The following is an 18,642-nucleotide window of genomic DNA, read 5'->3' as shown; positions in this document are numbered from 1 at the left end:
TCTAATCAAGGTACAATTCTACACTCAAATGCTTCAGGGTACCTAGTTGGACATCAGCAGGACCTCAAAAAAAGTAAAAGTGAAAAAACCAACTCACACAATCAAGCCGCTCTGTCATCTCCGCTCTGATTTCCTCTTTCTTTTTTCCATTCTCATCCAAAGCTAGGTTTGATATCATAAACCCATCAAAACATGGATACAGTAACCGTCAAGAAAAAAAAAAGACGCATCGGCAAAAAAAAATAAATCGTTCAGGACAAATTCTTCTACTAAACCATGGATCAAGTTCGCCGTGTTTGAGGAAATGGTTTGGGTTGAAAATGAGATGTTCTTTGTAGAATTCAGGATTATGAAGAAGTGACCTGACTTCAGCACTGATCAAGACTAATTTGCTATTTGCCATGCATTCCCCAGCACATAAGTACCTTTCGGGATATAATAACCATTGTATTCATCCGCATGAGAATACCTAAAAGACGATGGTGAAGTCTCATGAATAAAATCTGTCGGATTCAAGAATGCATACCAAGGGGAGTGACAGGTTGCCACCGTTCGGACTCTTTTTAATAATGCACTGATGTATGTAAGGCTTGATCTATCGTTGATTTCAGGTAGGCGACTACATACCAAGAACCCGATCGAGCTCAACTTGGGCTTTCTTCTGTACATCGGGATAGATTGCCATGGCCATGAAAAATGATGTCACCGACGAGACCGTCTAACAGAATCATTTTTAGCAAAGCCTCCCCCTCCGAAAGGCCAACTCTTCGTGGTTCTCACCGTATCTGCGCCTCCTGCAGATAGCGGTAAGCATTTATTAGCACTGAGCACATAGACACTTACCAATAAACCCATTGGCACATGTACTCCGTCTCATTGCTCTCTGGGCTATCATCATCAAGTAGGTCCTCTAACATGGCCGTAGCTATACAAGGTTTAGCTGTTCCTTCTTTCTGTGTACGCCAATGAATGACAATAAGTATATGGCTACATCATCGATCTTCACTATTGCATTGATCATGATCGGCTTCCGTTCGTCCTCCTCCACGTAATAATCCGCATCGCGTCAATGTACCGCCTCTCGCGACCTAATAAATATAGCAGGCCTGATTTATTCGAGGTATTGACGACTCGGAGCACACCATGAAAACATGAAAGAGTGCTCTGCCGTTCATGTACGGTTCCAGAAACGAGTACACAGTTGCGTCAATAAGAAAAAATGCATTTCGTCGTGGGCTGGATAGTCGCTAGCCAGCCAATAGTACTAGTAAAGGTTGAGGATGATTGAGGGCCTTGGATTGTAGGGGAAGCGTGAGCGCCGAGGGGATTCAAGTCACGTGTCATCTTCTATGATGGCGGAACCGACGCAGAACGCGTCTCTGCACTTCAAAAAATGTTGACGAGAACACTAGTCACCCGTTCCCTCGCCAGCCCAGCGAGGTCTCATCTTCTCCTTCTCAGATGTCTTTCAACAAACCCTGGACGACTGCAACAAGACAAACGACCTAAAAGCTGGCTTACACGCAAACTTGAGTCTTCGCCTACAGCCAAAAAATGGTTTCTCTCGTTTACGAATCTGTTGGGGTATGGTAGCCCAAAACAACTTGCTGGACGTCGTGCTTTTGTTCTGTATGAACAGATTGTGGCTGCTGCTCCAGACCAGTATCCGGGATTTTGGCAAAAAGGTAATGTTATTATGGATTTTTACTACTCGCACTGAACTAATTGCTGAGATTTTTTTTTTTTTAGAATGTCATCTCCCACCGACCTTTCAATCATGGTTTACAGTAACCAATCTCCATATCTGGCTTCTCACAGTCCGTTTACGCGCTCTACCAAAAGAACATGGACGTCATTATATTCAAGCTCTCATCGACCATTACTTTCTTGACATCGAAGACCGTATCCGTGCCGTCCTTCAACCTCCTTCGAATCCTATTTCACCATACACTTTCATCTCACCTTTCTACATCAACCCTAACACTCCCAAACTCAGCAATCCTTCCTCCTCCTCCTCTTCCAACGATACATCACCTAAAAATAAAGGAAGAAATCGTGCTCCAGATCGTATCGTTACTCGACAAATGAAGATTTTCAAAGAACAATGGGCCGGTTTAGGTCTTAGTTTCGATTTAGCACTCGTCAGAGGAGATGCAGAAATGGCAGGAGCAGTCTGGCGTAATTTATTAGGCGCGAGAGGATCAAGGGGTATTGCATACCCTACTACAGACGCTGCTGACGGACAAGAAACAAATCAAACACCAATACCGTTCCGTCGCGCTGTAAACCTCGTCGGAGGAGAAGTGGTCAATGTCGCGAAGATTGATATTGAGAAAGAAGAAACGAAGGATGATGGGTCTGGCGTTCATGACTTTCCTCCATCGGAGATTGACAAGTATGTGCAATATCCGGAACTCATGTTTGACATTGTCAGTTATATCAGACGTGAACTTGTTCGATTGGAGAAAGTCAGTGATCATGATATTATGTCGGGGGATTGGCAGAAATTGAGGTTTGGGCCTGTTAAACAAGAATGATTCTTTAGTCGATTATTCTCTATTAATATGTTCTGTCGTAACTTGAAGAGTACTCAGATAATGAAACTATGGTGTCGGAAAAAAGAGCTAACAACACGATGGGAGACAAAATATATATTCGGATACGGGGAATCGAACCCCGGGCTATCGCGTGAGAGGCGATAATGTTAGCCACTACACCATATCCGATTGCAAAGGTATCAACCTACATAAATCATCAGAACTTCAAACTCATTTTAAATCACATCACCCAACACCATCACTCCTTCCTCTCACCAAAAACCACTACTAATTCAAAATGGCTTCCAGTCTCTCAGACCAATGTACACCACTCAAACGCGAATACGACTCGTGCTTCAATGCCTGGTTCGAAGGATATCTCGAACCAGCAGTTTCGGCATCCTCGAATCCTGATACTCGAGCCGCATATTCAAAACGCAAAGTAGAGGAATTTAATGCCAAGTGTGGAGATGTGTGGTTGAAATATAAAGGTTGTATTCAGGTGAATACCTCTGTTTTTTTATATATATTCTGCTTTTACTTGGTTTTTTTTCAAGAAAGCGGTGAAAGAAAAGGGATTGGATGTGTTGTTACAACAAGCAAGAGACGAACATCCTCTGACTGAAATAACTCCACCACCACCTCCACCACCAGAAAGAACAGCGTAATGGGTAAGTAAGTGTCTTTATTCGTTATGTCTCGACCTAAGATTGTTCTTATAACTATTCAACTAATAGCTCTACATACATATATATTCTTTTAAGAAATCCAATAGCACGTTCGCATCTTATATCTACTTACTTAGCAGATCTTGTACTTCTACGAATATACACGTTGCCGAGGGCAAGCATACCTACCTCCGCGTGTTCATTCCGTTCCGATGAACCAAAACATTTCCAAACATCACAACTCTAACCCGTCATCGAAATTCATCCAAACCGTTCACACGTCTAATACAAACGCCAACTGCCCTCTTCTCTCATCTCGCAATGGCAGCAAAATCTAAAGCTCGGTAACACCCCATCCCTACCCTTTCTCAATCCCCATTACCCAATTTTCACATTATAAAAAAACAGCACAATCATCGTCCGTCTCATCTCAACAGCCCGAACCGGGTTCTTCTATACCACAACCCGAACTCGCCAAGGATCGAAATTAGCAGCTGTCAAATATGACCCAGTCGGTTCGTATATTTCTCTCTCTACTACAAATATAAATTCCATATCGACTTATACATACCTTAACTTTTCTTGTCGCTCTAGTTCGTCAACGTGTATTATTCGTCGAGAGTAGAAAAACAAAGAAAACGTGAGAAACGGGTATTAGGGATCATTTTTGCTGGAGATGGTTGGTTCCATCTGTTGTAGAGAAGAAGGTAATGCAGCGCCATTTTCTTTAAAATACTCCCAATGCTCATGTTTTTTCTTCTCCCGTTGCGCAGTATACGGCTTGTATAGAAACCCTTAATTATAACGCCTTTATACTCAATATGAACGGACAACTTTTTGACTTCGAATGCGGGTTTTAGCCTCAACATGGCCATGTCTTCTCTATTCATGGGCACCGCGGTCGCATTCACAATGATGAACATGTTCACTTAGAAGCGGTTGCTTTATGCAGAACATTCACTTTCATTTCAAGATTCTCTCTCAAAGCAGCAAACAGATGTATTCGTGCATATTTTTTGGGATTAAAAACAGCGAGCAGGAGAAAAAGCGAGGAAACAGCCTACTGCAGATATTATCGTCACAACAGGAAAGAAGGGTGAGAAAATACAGGTAGGCACGCCAAAGGCTCCGGAGAGGCGGAGGGTGTTACAATGACACGACAGACATATAGGTACGAGGCAGAGGCAATAAGAAGAGAAGGAGACGAAGAGAGAAGGATTATATACAGTATATGCGCACAGGACGGGAAGCTGTTAGAGGGAATTGATTACTCTTCGTCTTCTTCTTCGTCATCACCACTTGCGCTCTTCTTACCGCTCTGGAAATCGTGCGTTAGAATTGCCAAGGAAGGAAAAAATTGAGGGAACATACGTCATAGCTGGCCTTTTCCTTTTCGGCTCTCGTCTTGTCGGCGGTAGCCTGTTCAACGTAGGGCTGGATATATGCATGATGAGTCCTGATAGATACACTCGTCTAGGCAGGAAAAACCCACCTTCTTTTCCTCTTCGTCCATTTCTTTCCACTTGGCGCCGAGGAGTTTACCGACTTCGCCTGGTTTCGGAGGATGTGAGACTGAACACATGCCTGGCAACAAGAAATAAAAGACCTACCGAAGCCGGCTTCTGGGTTCTCGGTCTTGATTCTCTCGCGCCAGTCTTGACTAAAGAACATGTAGGCAGAGAGAGCACGCTTAGGGGCCTTGGGGTCCTTTTTGGATTTGCGAGAGGAGGCCTTTTCTACTTTTTCGGCAGCCTTGCGCTGGAGAAGAGAGCGAGTGATGAGTTGGATGCATCGATCAGAGCGAGAAGAATGATAAGGTTATGAAAGTTGTGGAGGAGAGGCAGACAGAAAAATAAGTGATGGAGGAGAGTGAGAGACAGTAACTATGGGACCATGAAAAAACGAGAAAAACGAGTGCTGACCTTGGGCTTTGCTTCCTTGGGCATCTAGAAGGGGCAGGAGGACGGGTGAGTGGGTTGCTGAAAGCGGGAGCAGAAAAAGGGCAGAATGCAGGAGACGCGTGGAAGACGCGGCGGCAGACGATGTGGACGATGCGACGCAACGAGGAGGGCGAGAGCAGAAGGCAAGGGACGGTGGTGAAGGAGAGGCTGGCTGGCTGATGAACGCGACGCGTCTCAGGGGGGGCCAAACAAACAACACGCTCGCCCCGCCAAGGCCCTGCTGACGCTCTCCGCGCAGCTGGCCCACCATTCCCCGGCGACGACAGCGACGCGCAAAAATCGCACAAAAACCACAAGAATGTTGCAAATAAAAGGGCGATGCTTACTGTGTGAAAGAGGAATGTGTGGTGAGGCGAGAGGCGGTTTGGAGAGGACAAGACTTGGCAGGCTGGAACTGGCTTGCAGCGCACTACGCAGATATTCCCCCTCTTACTTGGGGTACTCCCGCTGTTTAATCCACGCAACACCTGGGAACTTTTTCCCTTTTCCGGAACGTGCACGGACCGCTCCTCTCCCCGGTCGGCATCCGGCGCTGTCACAGCCCTTGGCCGGCGTATCCGTGCGCTAAGAATAGGTTTGGCAAATCATGTCCGCACGTGAGGGATATTACATCATGCACCAGCCACTTGCTCGCCCAGCCGCCGTCGCCTCTTAAAGTTTCCTCCTCCGTCCTACTCTGTGCTCCTCTTTCTTTCTTTCTTCCTCCACCACCATGTCCGAAACGCCAGGAGAGGTCCGTTCGTTCTCTAGCAGTCACTCCCCGCCGTGATTAACTCCTCCCCAGGCTGTACCTGCTGCTCAACGCGGAAGCTGGTCTTCTTTCCTGAAATCGTGTGTGCCAATCCTCATCCAACGCAACCCATTTCTCACCCGAAATCAGCATCGCTTCGTTCTCGGGTGATCTGTCTTCGCTCACAGCCCCTCCCTTCATCCTTTCTCCGACTTCTTTGACAGAGTTTCCCGGTATGGTCCTCCTCTCAATCATCTCTATCGATGCCCTCATCATCCGCCCGTTTCCATCTCTGTACCCGCTACAGCCTACTGGTGTGAACGCCCCGATCTTTTTTCTGCTATCGCCGATGCCAAAGACCCTCAGGCGCGCGCACTCGCCATCCTCCGATGGTTCATCGTATGTACAGCTCTCCCTTTGCCTCGGATATTTCATCTAATCATAGTATCCAGAGCACACTCAAAGATCAATATACCTCTCGAAATGAATTAATGGGTTCTGAGAAAAAGTATGCCAACACCTCTTATCACTCGACTATCGATCTTATTCCCACTTCACTTAGGCCCCTCAACCCCGCCCTTGGAGAGTATGTCCAGTGTATACCCTCGCGATCACTTTGCTCAGTCAATCTCCCAGGTTATTCTATGCCCACTGGCCAGATCGCAACGGACGCGGACAAATAAACCTTCTTGTCGAACAAGTTTCTCATCACCCACCAGTCACGGCATACGTTATAGAGAACAAGGTCAAGGGGGTCCAACTCGTCGGTCATAACGCCCAAAAGACGAGTTTTAGTTGTAAGCCCCCCTTTTACTCGACGCTGACTTTCATTATCGAAACCGGCAAATCTTGCAGCCGGTTCTATCATCGTGAAACAAATCGGCCATGCAGTTCTAACTGTCGGAAAGGAAGAATACGTTATCACCCTACCTAAGCTAAGAATCGACGGGTTATGGTACGCCCTACATTCTCGCTACCCTTTGGGAGACTCACACAGACTAGGTACGGTTCACCATATGTCGAGCTTACCGACACAACCTATATCATTGGCGGCGGATTCATGTCCACGATCGAGTACAAAGGTAAAGGGTATTTCACCGGCAAATCACACACATTCAAAGCGACGGTCGCACCTTTACCCGGCATGGGCGGCTCTTCTCAAGAACATGTTGTGGAAGGCTTGTGGCACGAAAAGTCTAAATTCACAAAGGGTCCTTTCAACGGTGATGTATTTCACGATGTCGAAACTACGTCTAAAGAAAATGCCACTGTTATTGGTGGGGAAGCGGATGGTTCGCAGGGTGCATTCGAGACGCGCAAGTTGTGGAATTTGGTTGCGAAGGGTATCAGAGAAGGAGATTATGAATTGGCGAGTCGGGAGAAGAGTAGAATCGAGAATGATCAGAGGCAGAGGAGAAAAGATGAAGCCGCGGCAGGAACGAAATGGGAATTGAAGCATTTTAAACACGAAGATTCCGATCCGCTTTGTAAGCCTTCACCATTCCACTTAAATGTTTATTGTACTGATCATGAACCCCTGTGTTTTTCTAATAGACGAGCGTCTGGGACGACTCGCAAAGATCACACCTAGCGAAGAAGATTTTTACGGATTCTTAGTCAACTGGCCTGAAGCCTTGACAAAGCCAGCAGGAAACGATAAATAGTCAAGGTCGGAAAAGGAGGAAGGATACCTTTTATACCGGTATAGATTACTAAAGTTTACAAACATATTCGGTTGATTCATTCAACTTTTTTTTTTTTCTTGGAGGGAGTTTTTTCAATTTTTTTTTTCTTTCTCGCTTATCTACCTACCCCCACGGATCATTTGTATTGGTTCTTGCGTGTACTTGTTATGATCTTTTGGTAATGAAATTTTCTTTCTTGGGTCCGTAGGTTGGTGAATGGCTGAGAGGTCAAGCACAGTGAATGTAAGCCTGCTGCTTACAACTACTAATACACTGCACTACCTTATGACGCTAACACTGATAAATAAACAGAGTATAAAAGATGTCAACAACGTGAGTCTCTCCTTAACTTTCCTTCTTCCTCTTCGATACTTCCTTTCTGTATACAATACGCATATTCCCCTACTTCAATCATACACTGCTGAGACTACTCCTTCCAGTGTGATTGTAAGTCTCTGTCTTAGTGAGCCCACGGGCTTTCAGTGAAAAGAGTAATTGGACAAAAGATAAAAGTTGCATTCTTAGAGAGTGTACTTGAAGTCTGGATGTCTATCTCCAAGATCCAACCAAGCTCTTGTATTAGCTTCTAGCGAAAGTTCTTCAAGCTCACACTCCAAATTATCGGCCTTGAGCCCGACTGCATTGGACTTGTGATAAGGTGCTAGTATCTGTTGCCGTTTGACGGGATCTTGTTTTTCCCTGTTTCGGCGGGAGAGGAAGAGGGCGTTGATGATGGCGATGACGGTAACTGTTAACGCACTGATGGTTTTTGTTTTTGAGGGAGAGATAATACATTAAGAGGGGGGGAAATAAACGTACAAGCTTAAATTCATGATGTTCGTTTTTTGATATTTGGGTGCAGCAGATCTTGGATACGTCCACATACTCATAACACCACCCTAAGTACAAAGCAAAAAAAAAATTAAGATTAAGACGAAGAATGTCGTCGAGATAAGGTTGAAAAGGAGAAAGATAAAAAGAAAGCAATGAATTAATGAATCAATGAAAACACTCACGCTGTTGGCGAAGACACCCACTAGACCAATAGTTGTGGCTCGACGATAATGAGGTTCAGAATTGTTTGAAGCCCAGGTCATGGAGAGGGGACTGATGGAGGCAATGCCTGATAGAGTTGGATAGAGGGAGGCGTAGAGTATGTACTCGCGATTATAGCCTAAGTGGAGATAGTTTATTCTTTTTGTTAGTGTATATATATGGTTTAATTATGCTGTTGCTCACAGAGGTATATGGTGAATCCGATGGCGGTTAAGATGCCATTTAAGGCTATAGGAATCGAGCGGCAGTTATATTTGTCGGATATGTAAGAAGAGAGTAATGCAACTATCACAACAACAATAAAAAATCAAAAAGTCAGAGATCCATAATCGAGGGATAACAAAAAGACGTTAGAAGTAGTTCCTTTACTTACCAAAGAAAGCACAGACAAAGGGCCCAGCAGCCAAGAGCTGCGATTTGACAGGTGTGAATCCGAGAGAATTGACGATCGAGGGTATGAAAGTGCTAAGGCCATAGAGATTCGAAGCGTTAAAAAAAGGAATAAGAATTGACATCACTACGTGTGGTGAGAAAATTGCGCGTTTGATCTCTTTGTAGGTGAATCGACTTCCATTCAATATTATAGGTCGGTCTGTTTGTAACCGAATAGCAATAGCCCTGGCAAGTGTAGCTTCTTCAGGAATTTTGGGAAAGAAAGAAATCAACTACTACTGTTATTAGTACGTACTCTTTTTCCTCAGCTGCGAGAAATTTCGCCCCTGCGAGCGTTGGTGTGACGAGAAAGAAACTCAATATACCAATGACAAAAGTCAAGAGACCCTCCTGCAGTTTCAAATAGAGTGTTGTTGACAATGATTGACGTAAAAGGAAGATGACTTACTATGATAAAGATCCATGACCAACCGCGTTTACCTCCGAGACCATCCATAAACGAAATAGCGGCGGAAAGAAATCCAGAAAAAGCACCAGTTAGCTACACGCAGTTCAGTATACCCTCCAAAGAGAAAAGAAATGGCGACTAGTCATCCTCACCGACGTAGCAGTAAAGATGATAGCAATTCTAGCATGAGTTTAGAAAAGTACAAGAACGAAGTCCTTAGGAACGTACCTCAAACCTAATTCTGAGCGAGTGTAGAAACCCGATAGATAGAGAAAGATGGCAGGAGCCACCGGCCCCTCGACAACCCCAAGAAAGAAGCGGACACCCAAGAGCCCTTTAAAACCGATGACAAAGCCTATAGGGAGAAAAGGAATCAGTATAAGTGGGACGTTACTTTTTTCTCTCACTTAACCTTGAAGGCATGTGATGAGACCCCAGATCGACAACAGAGAAGGAAAGAGCCGATTTGGGCCGATCACTTTGAGAAGTAGAGTGGATGGAACCTCTGAGAGAAGGTAGGGTATGAAAAGAGTAGTGAGGGAGATTTGATACTGTTTTTCTGTGAGGCCAAGGTCACGTTGAAGTCCCGCTACACGAGCATTGCCTGTCAATAATTATCAACGCGAGGGGGTCAAAAAGTTCGTCATGACTATACCAATGTTCGTACGGTCCTATATCATACGTATCAGTTTGAAGGGTGGTGCGATGGCTGGAATACATACAAGGAAAGACAGAAAAAAGAATATTGTCATTAGAGGGAGGAGGTTGCGATCCAGTTTCCTCACAGCCCGACCAATGACAAGTTCTGTAGTGTATGTGGTTGGAGTCTCAGAAGAAGTTTGCGCAGACACGGCTTTGTCACATTCCATCATCATGATGAATGGCTGAGCAGAGAATGTCGATAGTAAACCACGAGGGACTTCCTGCCATTAAGCAGGCATTCGCTGAAGGGGCATTTATACACTATGATGTTAACCTCCTGAAGCAAATCAGTTCTCGTCGTTATTGCGCCTACATTTTTATGAGACAACACGTTTGGGAAATCACTGTACAAAGTCAGTTAGACGTACCTTGCGCAGCTGATCTGAAGTTGCGAGTCCTTTCAAGACTCGTTCTTTACCCGCCGACTGGTTGGGGCCGACTAAAGCCACGGTGCTATACGGCAAATTGATGAGTGACCCTATCGTATGTCAATATGATCTACCGGGCAAGCTGAGGAAACGGTGGTGCGCATGAGATGCATGCATGTATGTGCGCATGTAACTGTGAAAGACAGTCGTTAACTGGAGACCATGAATTTGTCTTTTTTTTGAACCGGTGGCGGCGGCGGGTCTCGACCTTTATCCAGGGTTCCTCGGCGACTTCATCCTGTATGGTACAAAGCACGATATAAAGGTTGAGTACATTGTCCACACTGGCACTTTATCAGCCCCGAAGCTCTTCCCTGCTTCAAGAATCAGGAAGGCGCATATTACGGGACATCGATAAAGCTGGGCTTTGATTTGACGAAGCGAGTAGAGTTGCTCGGTGTTCCGTGTCACGGAAGCTTGATAGCACAACAGTGGACAGGAGAGAGCAGCACGCCTCGCTATCTTCGGAGGCTCACCAGACCGGGCGACAGTCAGTGGCGCGTTCCAGCCTGTATAAAGTAAAAATAACTCAAGTCCATCATTGACGTTCAACTCCGACGTCTTCCCTGACCTGTCCCGACTCTGTCAAAATCTTTTGTGCCACTCTCGACCACGTTCACCTGTTTCGTCTGCCGATCCCATCCCTTTGGATAGAGAGAGCTGGTACCGAGCTATGCAACCTGCATGTCGACAAATATAACTTGGCTATGGTATCGTTAGGTCAATTCTACCAGCGGATATCATCACGATTGTGACCTCTCGGTCTTATGATGGTACCCGCCACTGTTGGTCAAGTACGTCGTTCTTGGAAGGGCGACTATCTTGGAATTGCCGCACCGTACTTGGAATTACCGCAATTCCTCGACTCGATTCCACCTTGAGCTAGATGTCTTACTTGATGTCTTAAACAGCTCAAGTGCTGACTTCCGTATTCTTGAAGTTAACCAGCGAAAATGCAAGCGAATAATAATCAGAACCCGAACCAGGCCCAGATTACCTTCGAAAATGAGGTACCAACACTTGATCCCGCTGTTGTGTCCCTTTCAATGGGAAATCGCGATAACCCTCCGGAGGAACCCCTGCTCCTGTCTTTGCAAGACGGCTTCGGATATAATGTTGCAGCTGCAAACGGACGCACATTGTCTGGTTTTCATCTTGTCCGCAAGGTGTGTACAAGTTCGCTCAACCAGACATCGAGGTTCATCTTCAATACAGCTGGGTTGGTCGAATTCATGCTCGGTGTGGCTTGGAATGTGAGTTTCCTTATGGATTCCTGGCTAATCCTATATCATCATCGCCTTTGCAGCGACACTTTGGCGCCGACTTTGACTTATGCAGCGCTGAAGATTATGACCAAGCGGGCATCAATTGACATCCATGTGTCTCCTCTGGTACCACCAGATATAGAGATCTACAAGCGGACGTCGCAGCTGCGTCTGCATCCAGGATTCAACCACTGTGCGACCCTTCAATGGCACTTAGCGACCACAAGCGGGTTAGGCAGGCATGTGTGTTATGTGACGGAGGTCTTGAGTTCGAGTCTGGCAAATCTCCGACCACGGGGCCAAAACCGATTCACTCTACCCATTGCAAAGCGTATCATAAAGCAGGTACTCCTGGCTCTACAGTGTCTCCACGATAAAATGTGGTATACTCATACCGGTGAGTTTGATCTGTGTCCGTTCGCATCAGTCCCGAATCTTATAAAATGTTTGCATAAGATGTTAAAGCGGAGAAAATCTTTGCTGCAATTCCTGAGCCCGCGGATTCTAGGATCCAAGAATATCGCGAAGCAAACCCATCGGCTTATACGATGTATGGCCCTCCTCTCCATCTGCAATCGTTACCTCAACCGGTCGTTTTCTCAATTTCGGAGCCGTTGCCATATCTCGGGCTCGGGGGTTCTCTTGAAGACATTACGGTCAAGCTTTCAGGTTTCAGCAGATGTATGTGCCTCCCGATTCTCGATTTCTTGCATTAATGAGCATCAGCCATGTCCATCTCCATATGCGAAAGAGATGATTTCGTTGCCGCAGGGAATTATGCCCAACCGCCTACCCTCCGCGCTCCTGAGGTTACTCTCAGGTATCCATGGACAAATGCCATCGACATCTGGACAGTTGGCCCTCTAGTATGTTGACAATCTGTTGTTTTCCATCCTCCTGAATCACTGAAACGTGCTTTTAGCTGTTTCGGCTTCTTACCGAAGAATCGCTGTTCCCACAAGACGAGGAAACATATTCACATGAGGTTCATCTGCAACGTATAGTAGAGCTCTTAGGCCCATTTCCACAGGAGTTCCTCTCAAAGTGTGCTGATCGAGATCGGTATTTTGATGAAACAGGTGTGTACTTCTGCACTCGCTTGGTATCGTCGCTGTTTGATGATGTCGCTCGGGATTTAGGCTCACTCAAGCATGCGACCGCTGTTTTCAACCCCGACTCTCTTCAGGAACTTCTTGGCCGTTTCGGGTGTGTGGATGAAGATGAAATTCCAGGTGTCGTGGCTTTTATGCGCAAGTGTTTAACACTAGACCCAAGGTTACGACAGAGTGCGAGGCAGCTCTTGGAAGATGACTGGCTCGCGTAATGTTTAGACTTAGATTTTAATAAATTTGACCTTGCCCTAAGTGACGCATCCAAGGGATTCCGATAGTCAGAGTCGCCGATCTTGTAAATAGCGGAGATCACGTGTGGCTGTGCCCGAATTACTTGGACTGAACCATGTCCGCGAGCAGGCGGCTGGGCCAGCCAGTCGTCGCCTTTCCTCCAGAACCCATCTTCCTCGACTTTCCTCGTTCTGACGGTGACGCTTCAAAATGGCCCCCAAATATTACTCGTATCGTCGATGCCGACGGCCAAGTCAACTATATGGAGGCGCTCGACGTTGACGAGAGCGCACAGGCCAGGAAATGGAGAGCCTCTGTTGGAAAGGCTGTCGCAACAAAGTTGGAAATGCAGGGTGACCGTAAGTGTGTAAGTGGTTCTACCTTGTCGTATACATCTCACCGCTCGCAGCAAACAAATATGTTCTGCGTGATTGGCCTGCAAACTATCGGCTGTTCGACCACCACAAAGGACCTGCAAACAATCCACGACATGATCTCTATCTTTTCGGTGAGCATCACGCGTCATCCGTATTCGGTTATTTTCATCGCTCCTCTGCAGGATGCGCGCGGTCTGGAAGATATCGCTCTATCAACGAATTCGTACCCCACGCTATCTGGCTTTTCTCCGACCCTACCTTAAATTATGCTAACTGCGAGTGCAAGTACTGCACAAAGCAACCCCAAAAAGGTATCACCGCTAGTATGGGAGACATCCTTGGGACACCTGCTTCTGCCTCACCCACTCCTCGAGTACGGCGAGAAAGGCCTCGGGACAAGTCCAAACTTAGCCGTCCATATGCCGCCGTCCAGAAGCCTCTTCAGCCCGCAAAGCCCTTGAAACTTTCATCGTATATTCGAAATGGTCCTACCACACTAGCCGAACGAAATTCTGATTTGCGTGCCGTCTTCTCGCGAAACAGCATGAAATTAAAGCGTTGGTACCGAGATGGAGAAGTCGTGTGGTGTGAACTGCGACCAAAAATACCTGGACCTGCGGGGGAGAACGGTTCTATTGAGTTCTGGCCAGGCCTCGTACAGGAATACAAGCCCAAGTCACAAGCCATCCCACGAACCGCCAACGTTAGCCTCTCTGACTCGAATCAAAACTCTTCTCAACCAATTGCGGGACCGTCGACCAATGGTTTTTCGTCCGAGGAGGGTCGTGGGCCTATGATTGAGAAGGAGAATCATGGGCCGTTCCAAGTCGTACAATCAACCATCTACCTCGTTGAACTCTTCGCTGTCAACAAGTCCATTCATCTATCTGATAATCAAGTCATACCATATCAAGCATATATACCCTCTGACGATCTCATATGTTCACTGCAATCCGTTACTCCTGAACATCTCAACTTTGATAGGGACTCCGTCGCGAAGTTTAATCCCTGCCCTGGCGACAACCCTCCTCCATTCCATGAAGCCGCAGGTCCTTATGCCGTCGCTCTTCAAATTGCTTCGAATGCCTCTCAATTCTTTTCTGTAACCGACGAATGGGACTTTACGTATACTATCCCAGTACCACCGGCACCACCACTTCCGTCTCAACCTACATCACAAGCCAATAATTTACTTACTGAAGCCATCACTGCCGCGGGTCGCATGAATTATGCATCCATGGCCATGGCTAACACATCACTTCAGAATTACACGAACCTCTCAGGTAGCCAACCTACAATGTCACAAATGGAACTGGATAGGCTCAAACAGCATATACTGGGTTCACAATCAAGTAGTTCTTTGGGACCCTACACACAAATACGGTTTCAAGGATTGTGGTGGGGGCCTGAACGGATCTGGGTCGATGACTTTGTACGATTGAAGGTTCATAGACGCTCTCTTGCACCACATGGTGCACAGGACATATCTCCTCCTGCTGGGCCCAGCAAGTCGGCTCGAGAAGCGTATAAACTTACCGGACGGGATGTTTCTGAGATTGGCGCAGGTACGAGGGGTGTTTTTATGCGTGTGGACTCGTTGTTTGCTGTGGAGTCTGTGAGCGAGGGCAGGAGGAGAAAGGAATGTCGAGTGGGCGGGCCTCTGTTTGAGTTAGTAGACGAAGATTGGGATGAAAAGGAAGATGAAGTTGTCAAACAACACCAAACGTCCTCTGTGCTTGCGACATCAAGCACTACCCCTGACACCACCACCAACGGTAACATTAGCACCTCCAACTCCACCAATACCAACACCGGCACCACTACCACAGACCCCGTAAAAGCCCCTCCGACTGAATTACCAGCTGCCTATCTCCCGCCTCAACCTCCCATTGGATACAAGTTTCGTCCGATTCTTTCACCTGGCCACGAAGCCGTAGTTTCCCTATCCCTCCTCTCAGGAAGATATTATCCCGGGCTACTTATGCACCCACTTTTATCTCGCGAGCTACAGCGTGCAGCGCAAGTACCCCTCGATGAAGGTGGAATTTTGAAGTTTGGACATATATGGGCTTTGGATGGTTTGAATGGAGGTTTCCATTGCAGCGTTGACCCAGATACGTTCCAATCGAGTCGGACGAAGATGTTGGAGAAAGCCGATAGGGAGGCGTATATTCAGTTGCAGCAGCATAAACAATTTATGGCTGAAGAGAATGGAGAAGCGGAGAGTGAGGGCAGTGGGGATGTGGATATGTTGAAGGAAGAGGAATATCCAACGGCAACACCTACGAAGCAGGTTACTGGACATGGCGGCGATGGCGGTGGTGTGGACAGCGACATTGAAATGTATTGAGTCGTATAATAATGCTACATATGAAGCTAGGAATTCGCTTGATTTTCTTGAAAACGCTTTGATATCTCCATTAGAGACCTGGTGCAAAAAATCTTCGTTGTCATCTTTTATTTCATCCTTGTCTAAATTGTCACTTTGTCATTATATTACTTGTCGCATTTGTTACTCGAAATTCGTTCACATAGGGAAAGAATTTGGGAAAACCCATGTTTTAATTCGTAGGCATTTTTAAACAACTGGTTTTCAGACCATCTCCACTCCATTTGGCGACCTCGATGAGAAGATTTGCTTTCTTCTCTAATCCGGCGGCGGAACGTAGCTCATATAATGTAGCTAGAAAAAGTGCGAGTTCAGTTGGGCACGAGAAGGCGAATTTCATATACGAACAGAGGTTAAAGAGGAATGGCTCGGCGACGACTACCGTTGCAGGTGATGATTTGAGAGCTTTTTCAAGGACGTCAATTGCCTATGCATAGAATATGAGGATGAAAACTATCAAGGTAATGCAATTGTCACGACGTACCTCTTTTAGTTGTCCTTGACTTAACAACGCCACACTCAGATTATTGATAGCCTATACTCAACAGAAATTAGACCCTCTCTTACAAACTCGAAAGAATCAACACTTGCAACGAAATTTTCAGAATCATTCTCGACCAACTTCTTTAGCAAGGCTACACCCATTGACCATTGACCATCTGTAGCACATAAAATCGCTTCATTCATCCTTTTGAGTGCTTCTTCGGCTGCTGGGTCTTGAGCGACGAGAGAGAAATGGTATCTGGCAAGATCGACGTTTCCGCCTTGTATGTATATACGGCCTACGGCCGAACGAAGGCTTGGATTTGTTATAGATTTTCCGTCATCTTCATATGTAGGCTGTGTACAGAGAGGTTCTAGTAATTTAGTGGCTGCTGCGAAATCCTGTTTACCAGTCAGAAGCCATCTTCTGGGTAGCGTAATTCGCACCTTCATTTCGACCAACTGCGATGCCAAGATCAAACAAACCCTGGAACCCCTCTCTTTCCACATATCTCTAACATCCTGAGCTGAGTCACCTTCTTTCGTATCCTTCGCCTCTCTTGCCTTTCGCTTGCATTTCTTTAATAATCCACTCAGTGCATCAAGGTATCCCATATGATCGCCTGACCAATACTTGACACGAGCATGCATGACTTCCAATTCGAATGGTAGGATTTTTTCAAAAACGTAATGACGATGGTCGGGAGGTTCGATGGCATTGAGTACGGCGAAAAGGTTCGTACATTCTGCCGCCGTTTGGTTAGAGAGTCGTAGTCGTGCGAGACTCGCTAATCGAAGATACCATAACTGTTTATCATTCAGGAAATACGACGTCTGTTAGAATTGTTTCGTGGTATGGGAAGAAGGATGCGCACACCGAGGATATTTTCAACATCGGCGGGGTTTGAAGCAACTATCCGATCTCTCGCCATCTTTGCTAATGTCCTCCAACTATTAGTTGTCTGGTAATAATATCAATTATTACCAAAGAGCGGTAAACTGAGAGAGAAACTCACAACCAAAGTATGTATATCAACTGGCCTTTTCCACTCCCCACCCACATCTCGAACGGGCCGTCTTTCGGGAGGAAATATATATTTAGTAAGTAATGTGGTTAATGGGTCGGTCTATTTCACGTTGAGCTATATTTCGGTAACCACCACGGAAGCACGCCGAAAGAATCAAAAGGGGGACGCACGTTGGGAATCGGCAAGAACATAGTCGAGATGATGAGACCAGGTAAGAAGAGGTCTGGCACTTCCTCTTCTGTCATGTAATCCTCGACCGGTGGGAGTGGAACATCTTTATCAACATTGAGTGGCGAGATAATAAGTGGTGCACCGGAAGTAGCAACAGAGGCCATTTCAGCAATCGTCCCTGATGGACTCAACAGTGCAATCTCCTGGGATGCCGGTGGAACAGATGAACTAATGGAAGCATTCTCTGTGCCATGATCATCCTCTCGTTTCTCCTCGTCGGACATATCGTCGCCCTCTTCGTCCATGAGGAATGGGTCAGGCACCTCGGGCTCGACGTAGACAGTGGTATCTATGAGAGGGGCCTCCGAGTCCAGGTCCAGCAACTGAGCAGACTGGGGATCCCTCGCCACTTGCTGGCTGCTAGACATATCCTGCAATACCAGTCAGTAGATCAAGAACTTGTGGTGGTTAAGTGTAAAGCAGATGGGGCAAGTCTAAATGTGTATAAATCCGGATCAGTCGGGCGTATTTGAACGACAGCGGTAATCCTTCACTGCATTGAAACACTCTTTCATCCATTCCGCCGCGTCCATCTTCTCATAAAAGCATATATCCTTCAATCCATTAATAGTTGCTCGTATTGCTTAACACAGAAAGTTTTGGATAATTTATTGTCATCCATAACAACTGCCTGTCGTTCGATTAATCACCCATATATCCAAGTACAATGTTTAGAAGCTTGCGGTCATGTTTCTATTCAGCATGACCAAAAATGTTATCAGCACGACTAGGAGTAAAATATCTGTATGAGCGGCATTACAGGGCTTTTTTAAAAAAGGCACTTTTCTACTTGCTTGCCATCTATCCTCCAATTATTCCCAGTCCTGGTGTCAAGTTTCCCTGCAATAGCACGAGCAACACCGACAACAACGTGTAGCTTTATTCGTTCGCGGAATCAAGACTGGATAAGCTCCCGCA

General features: G+C 46.2%; 9 protein-coding genes and 1 non-coding gene across 10 annotated transcripts; 5 read left to right on the top strand and 5 right to left on the bottom strand.

The window, feature by feature from the left end:
* Positions 1-33: 33 nt before the first annotated feature.
* On the bottom strand, positions 34-877 carry AGABI2DRAFT_121773 (hypothetical protein; the record flags this gene model as incomplete). The annotated part of the gene is made up of 5 exons (XM_006455791.1): positions 34-42; positions 98-162; positions 628-718; positions 781-794; positions 844-877. The coding sequence occupies 5 exons, from the start codon at positions 875-877 to the stop codon at positions 34-36; spliced, it is 213 nt and encodes a 70-aa protein (XP_006455854.1).
* A 296-nt stretch (positions 878-1,173) lies between these two features.
* AGABI2DRAFT_187987 (hypothetical protein) lies at positions 1,174-2,537 on the top strand (the record flags this gene model as incomplete). The annotated part of the gene is made up of 3 exons (XM_006455790.1): positions 1,174-1,231; positions 1,497-1,685; positions 1,750-2,537. 3 exons carry the CDS (start codon positions 1,174-1,176, stop codon positions 2,535-2,537), a joined length of 1,035 nt encoding a protein of 344 aa, XP_006455853.1.
* Positions 2,538-2,654: 117 nt separating this feature from the next.
* On the bottom strand, positions 2,655-2,726 carry AGABI2DRAFT_t119. Its single transcript has one exon. It is a non-coding gene; the product is annotated as a tRNA-Glu (tRNA).
* Positions 2,727-2,794: 68 nt separating this feature from the next.
* AGABI2DRAFT_195182 (hypothetical protein) lies at positions 2,795-3,392 on the top strand. Its single transcript, XM_006455789.1, has 3 exons — positions 2,795-3,039; positions 3,095-3,212; positions 3,275-3,392. Exons 1-2 carry the CDS (start codon positions 2,836-2,838, stop codon positions 3,203-3,205), a joined length of 315 nt encoding a protein of 104 aa, XP_006455852.1. The 5' UTR covers positions 2,795-2,835; the 3' UTR covers positions 3,206-3,212; positions 3,275-3,392.
* Positions 3,393-3,446: 54 nt separating this feature from the next.
* AGABI2DRAFT_195181 (hypothetical protein) lies at positions 3,447-4,051 on the top strand. Its single transcript, XM_006455788.1, has 4 exons — positions 3,447-3,549; positions 3,614-3,720; positions 3,800-3,912; positions 3,979-4,051. Exons 1-3 carry the CDS (start codon positions 3,527-3,529, stop codon positions 3,847-3,849), a joined length of 180 nt encoding a protein of 59 aa, XP_006455851.1. The 5' UTR covers positions 3,447-3,526; the 3' UTR covers positions 3,850-3,912; positions 3,979-4,051.
* Positions 4,052-4,478: 427 nt separating this feature from the next.
* AGABI2DRAFT_56560 (hypothetical protein) lies at positions 4,479-4,966 on the bottom strand (the record flags this gene model as incomplete). Its single annotated transcript, XM_006455787.1, has 4 exons — positions 4,479-4,523; positions 4,577-4,639; positions 4,698-4,756; positions 4,816-4,966. Coding segments are annotated over 4 exons (318 nt in total), but the record flags the coding sequence as incomplete, so codon positions are not given.
* Positions 4,967-5,808: 842 nt separating this feature from the next.
* Positions 5,809-7,788, top strand: AGABI2DRAFT_195179 (hypothetical protein). The gene is made up of 10 exons (XM_006455786.1): positions 5,809-5,899; positions 5,951-5,997; positions 6,047-6,129; positions 6,204-6,295; positions 6,349-6,404; positions 6,459-6,482; positions 6,533-6,693; positions 6,752-6,851; positions 6,899-7,383; positions 7,451-7,788. Exons 1-10 carry the CDS (start codon positions 5,879-5,881, stop codon positions 7,558-7,560), a joined length of 1,179 nt encoding a protein of 392 aa, XP_006455849.1. The 5' UTR covers positions 5,809-5,878; the 3' UTR covers positions 7,561-7,788.
* Positions 7,789-8,043: 255 nt separating this feature from the next.
* On the bottom strand, positions 8,044-10,401 carry AGABI2DRAFT_195178 (hypothetical protein). The gene is made up of 12 exons (XM_006455785.1): positions 10,201-10,401; positions 10,134-10,149; positions 9,891-10,082; positions 9,707-9,833; positions 9,631-9,658; positions 9,479-9,571; positions 9,326-9,420; positions 9,011-9,255; positions 8,821-8,922; positions 8,598-8,755; positions 8,401-8,480; positions 8,044-8,340 (listed from the first exon to the last, which is right to left on the bottom strand). The coding sequence occupies exons 1-12, from the start codon at positions 10,351-10,353 to the stop codon at positions 8,103-8,105; spliced, it is 1,527 nt and encodes a 508-aa protein (XP_006455848.1). The 5' UTR covers positions 10,354-10,401; the 3' UTR covers positions 8,044-8,102.
* Positions 10,402-11,561: 1,160 nt separating this feature from the next.
* Positions 11,562-13,197, top strand: AGABI2DRAFT_121767 (hypothetical protein; the record flags this gene model as incomplete). Its single annotated transcript, XM_006455784.1, has 7 exons — positions 11,562-11,774; positions 11,824-11,861; positions 11,915-12,270; positions 12,330-12,554; positions 12,600-12,739; positions 12,796-12,952; positions 13,013-13,197. The coding sequence occupies 7 exons, from the start codon at positions 11,562-11,564 to the stop codon at positions 13,195-13,197; spliced, it is 1,314 nt and encodes a 437-aa protein (XP_006455847.1).
* Positions 13,198-14,716: 1,519 nt separating this feature from the next.
* On the bottom strand, positions 14,717-18,126 carry AGABI2DRAFT_227431 (hypothetical protein). The gene is made up of 8 exons (XM_006455783.1): positions 17,664-18,126; positions 17,482-17,592; positions 17,341-17,427; positions 16,913-17,272; positions 16,568-16,867; positions 16,467-16,517; positions 16,331-16,409; positions 14,717-16,276 (listed from the first exon to the last, which is right to left on the bottom strand). Exons 1-8 carry the CDS (start codon positions 18,090-18,092, stop codon positions 16,155-16,157), a joined length of 1,539 nt encoding a protein of 512 aa, XP_006455846.1. The 5' UTR covers positions 18,093-18,126; the 3' UTR covers positions 14,717-16,154.
* Positions 18,127-18,642: the final 516 nt, after the last annotated feature.

The sequence above is a fragment of the Agaricus bisporus genome, assembly GCF_000300575.1.
Source record: "Agaricus bisporus var. bisporus H97 unplaced genomic scaffold AGABI2scaffold_11, whole genome shotgun sequence".
Classification (NCBI taxonomy): domain Eukaryota; kingdom Fungi; phylum Basidiomycota; class Agaricomycetes; order Agaricales; family Agaricaceae; genus Agaricus; species Agaricus bisporus.
This window is presented reverse-complemented; position numbering and strand designations above follow the sequence as displayed.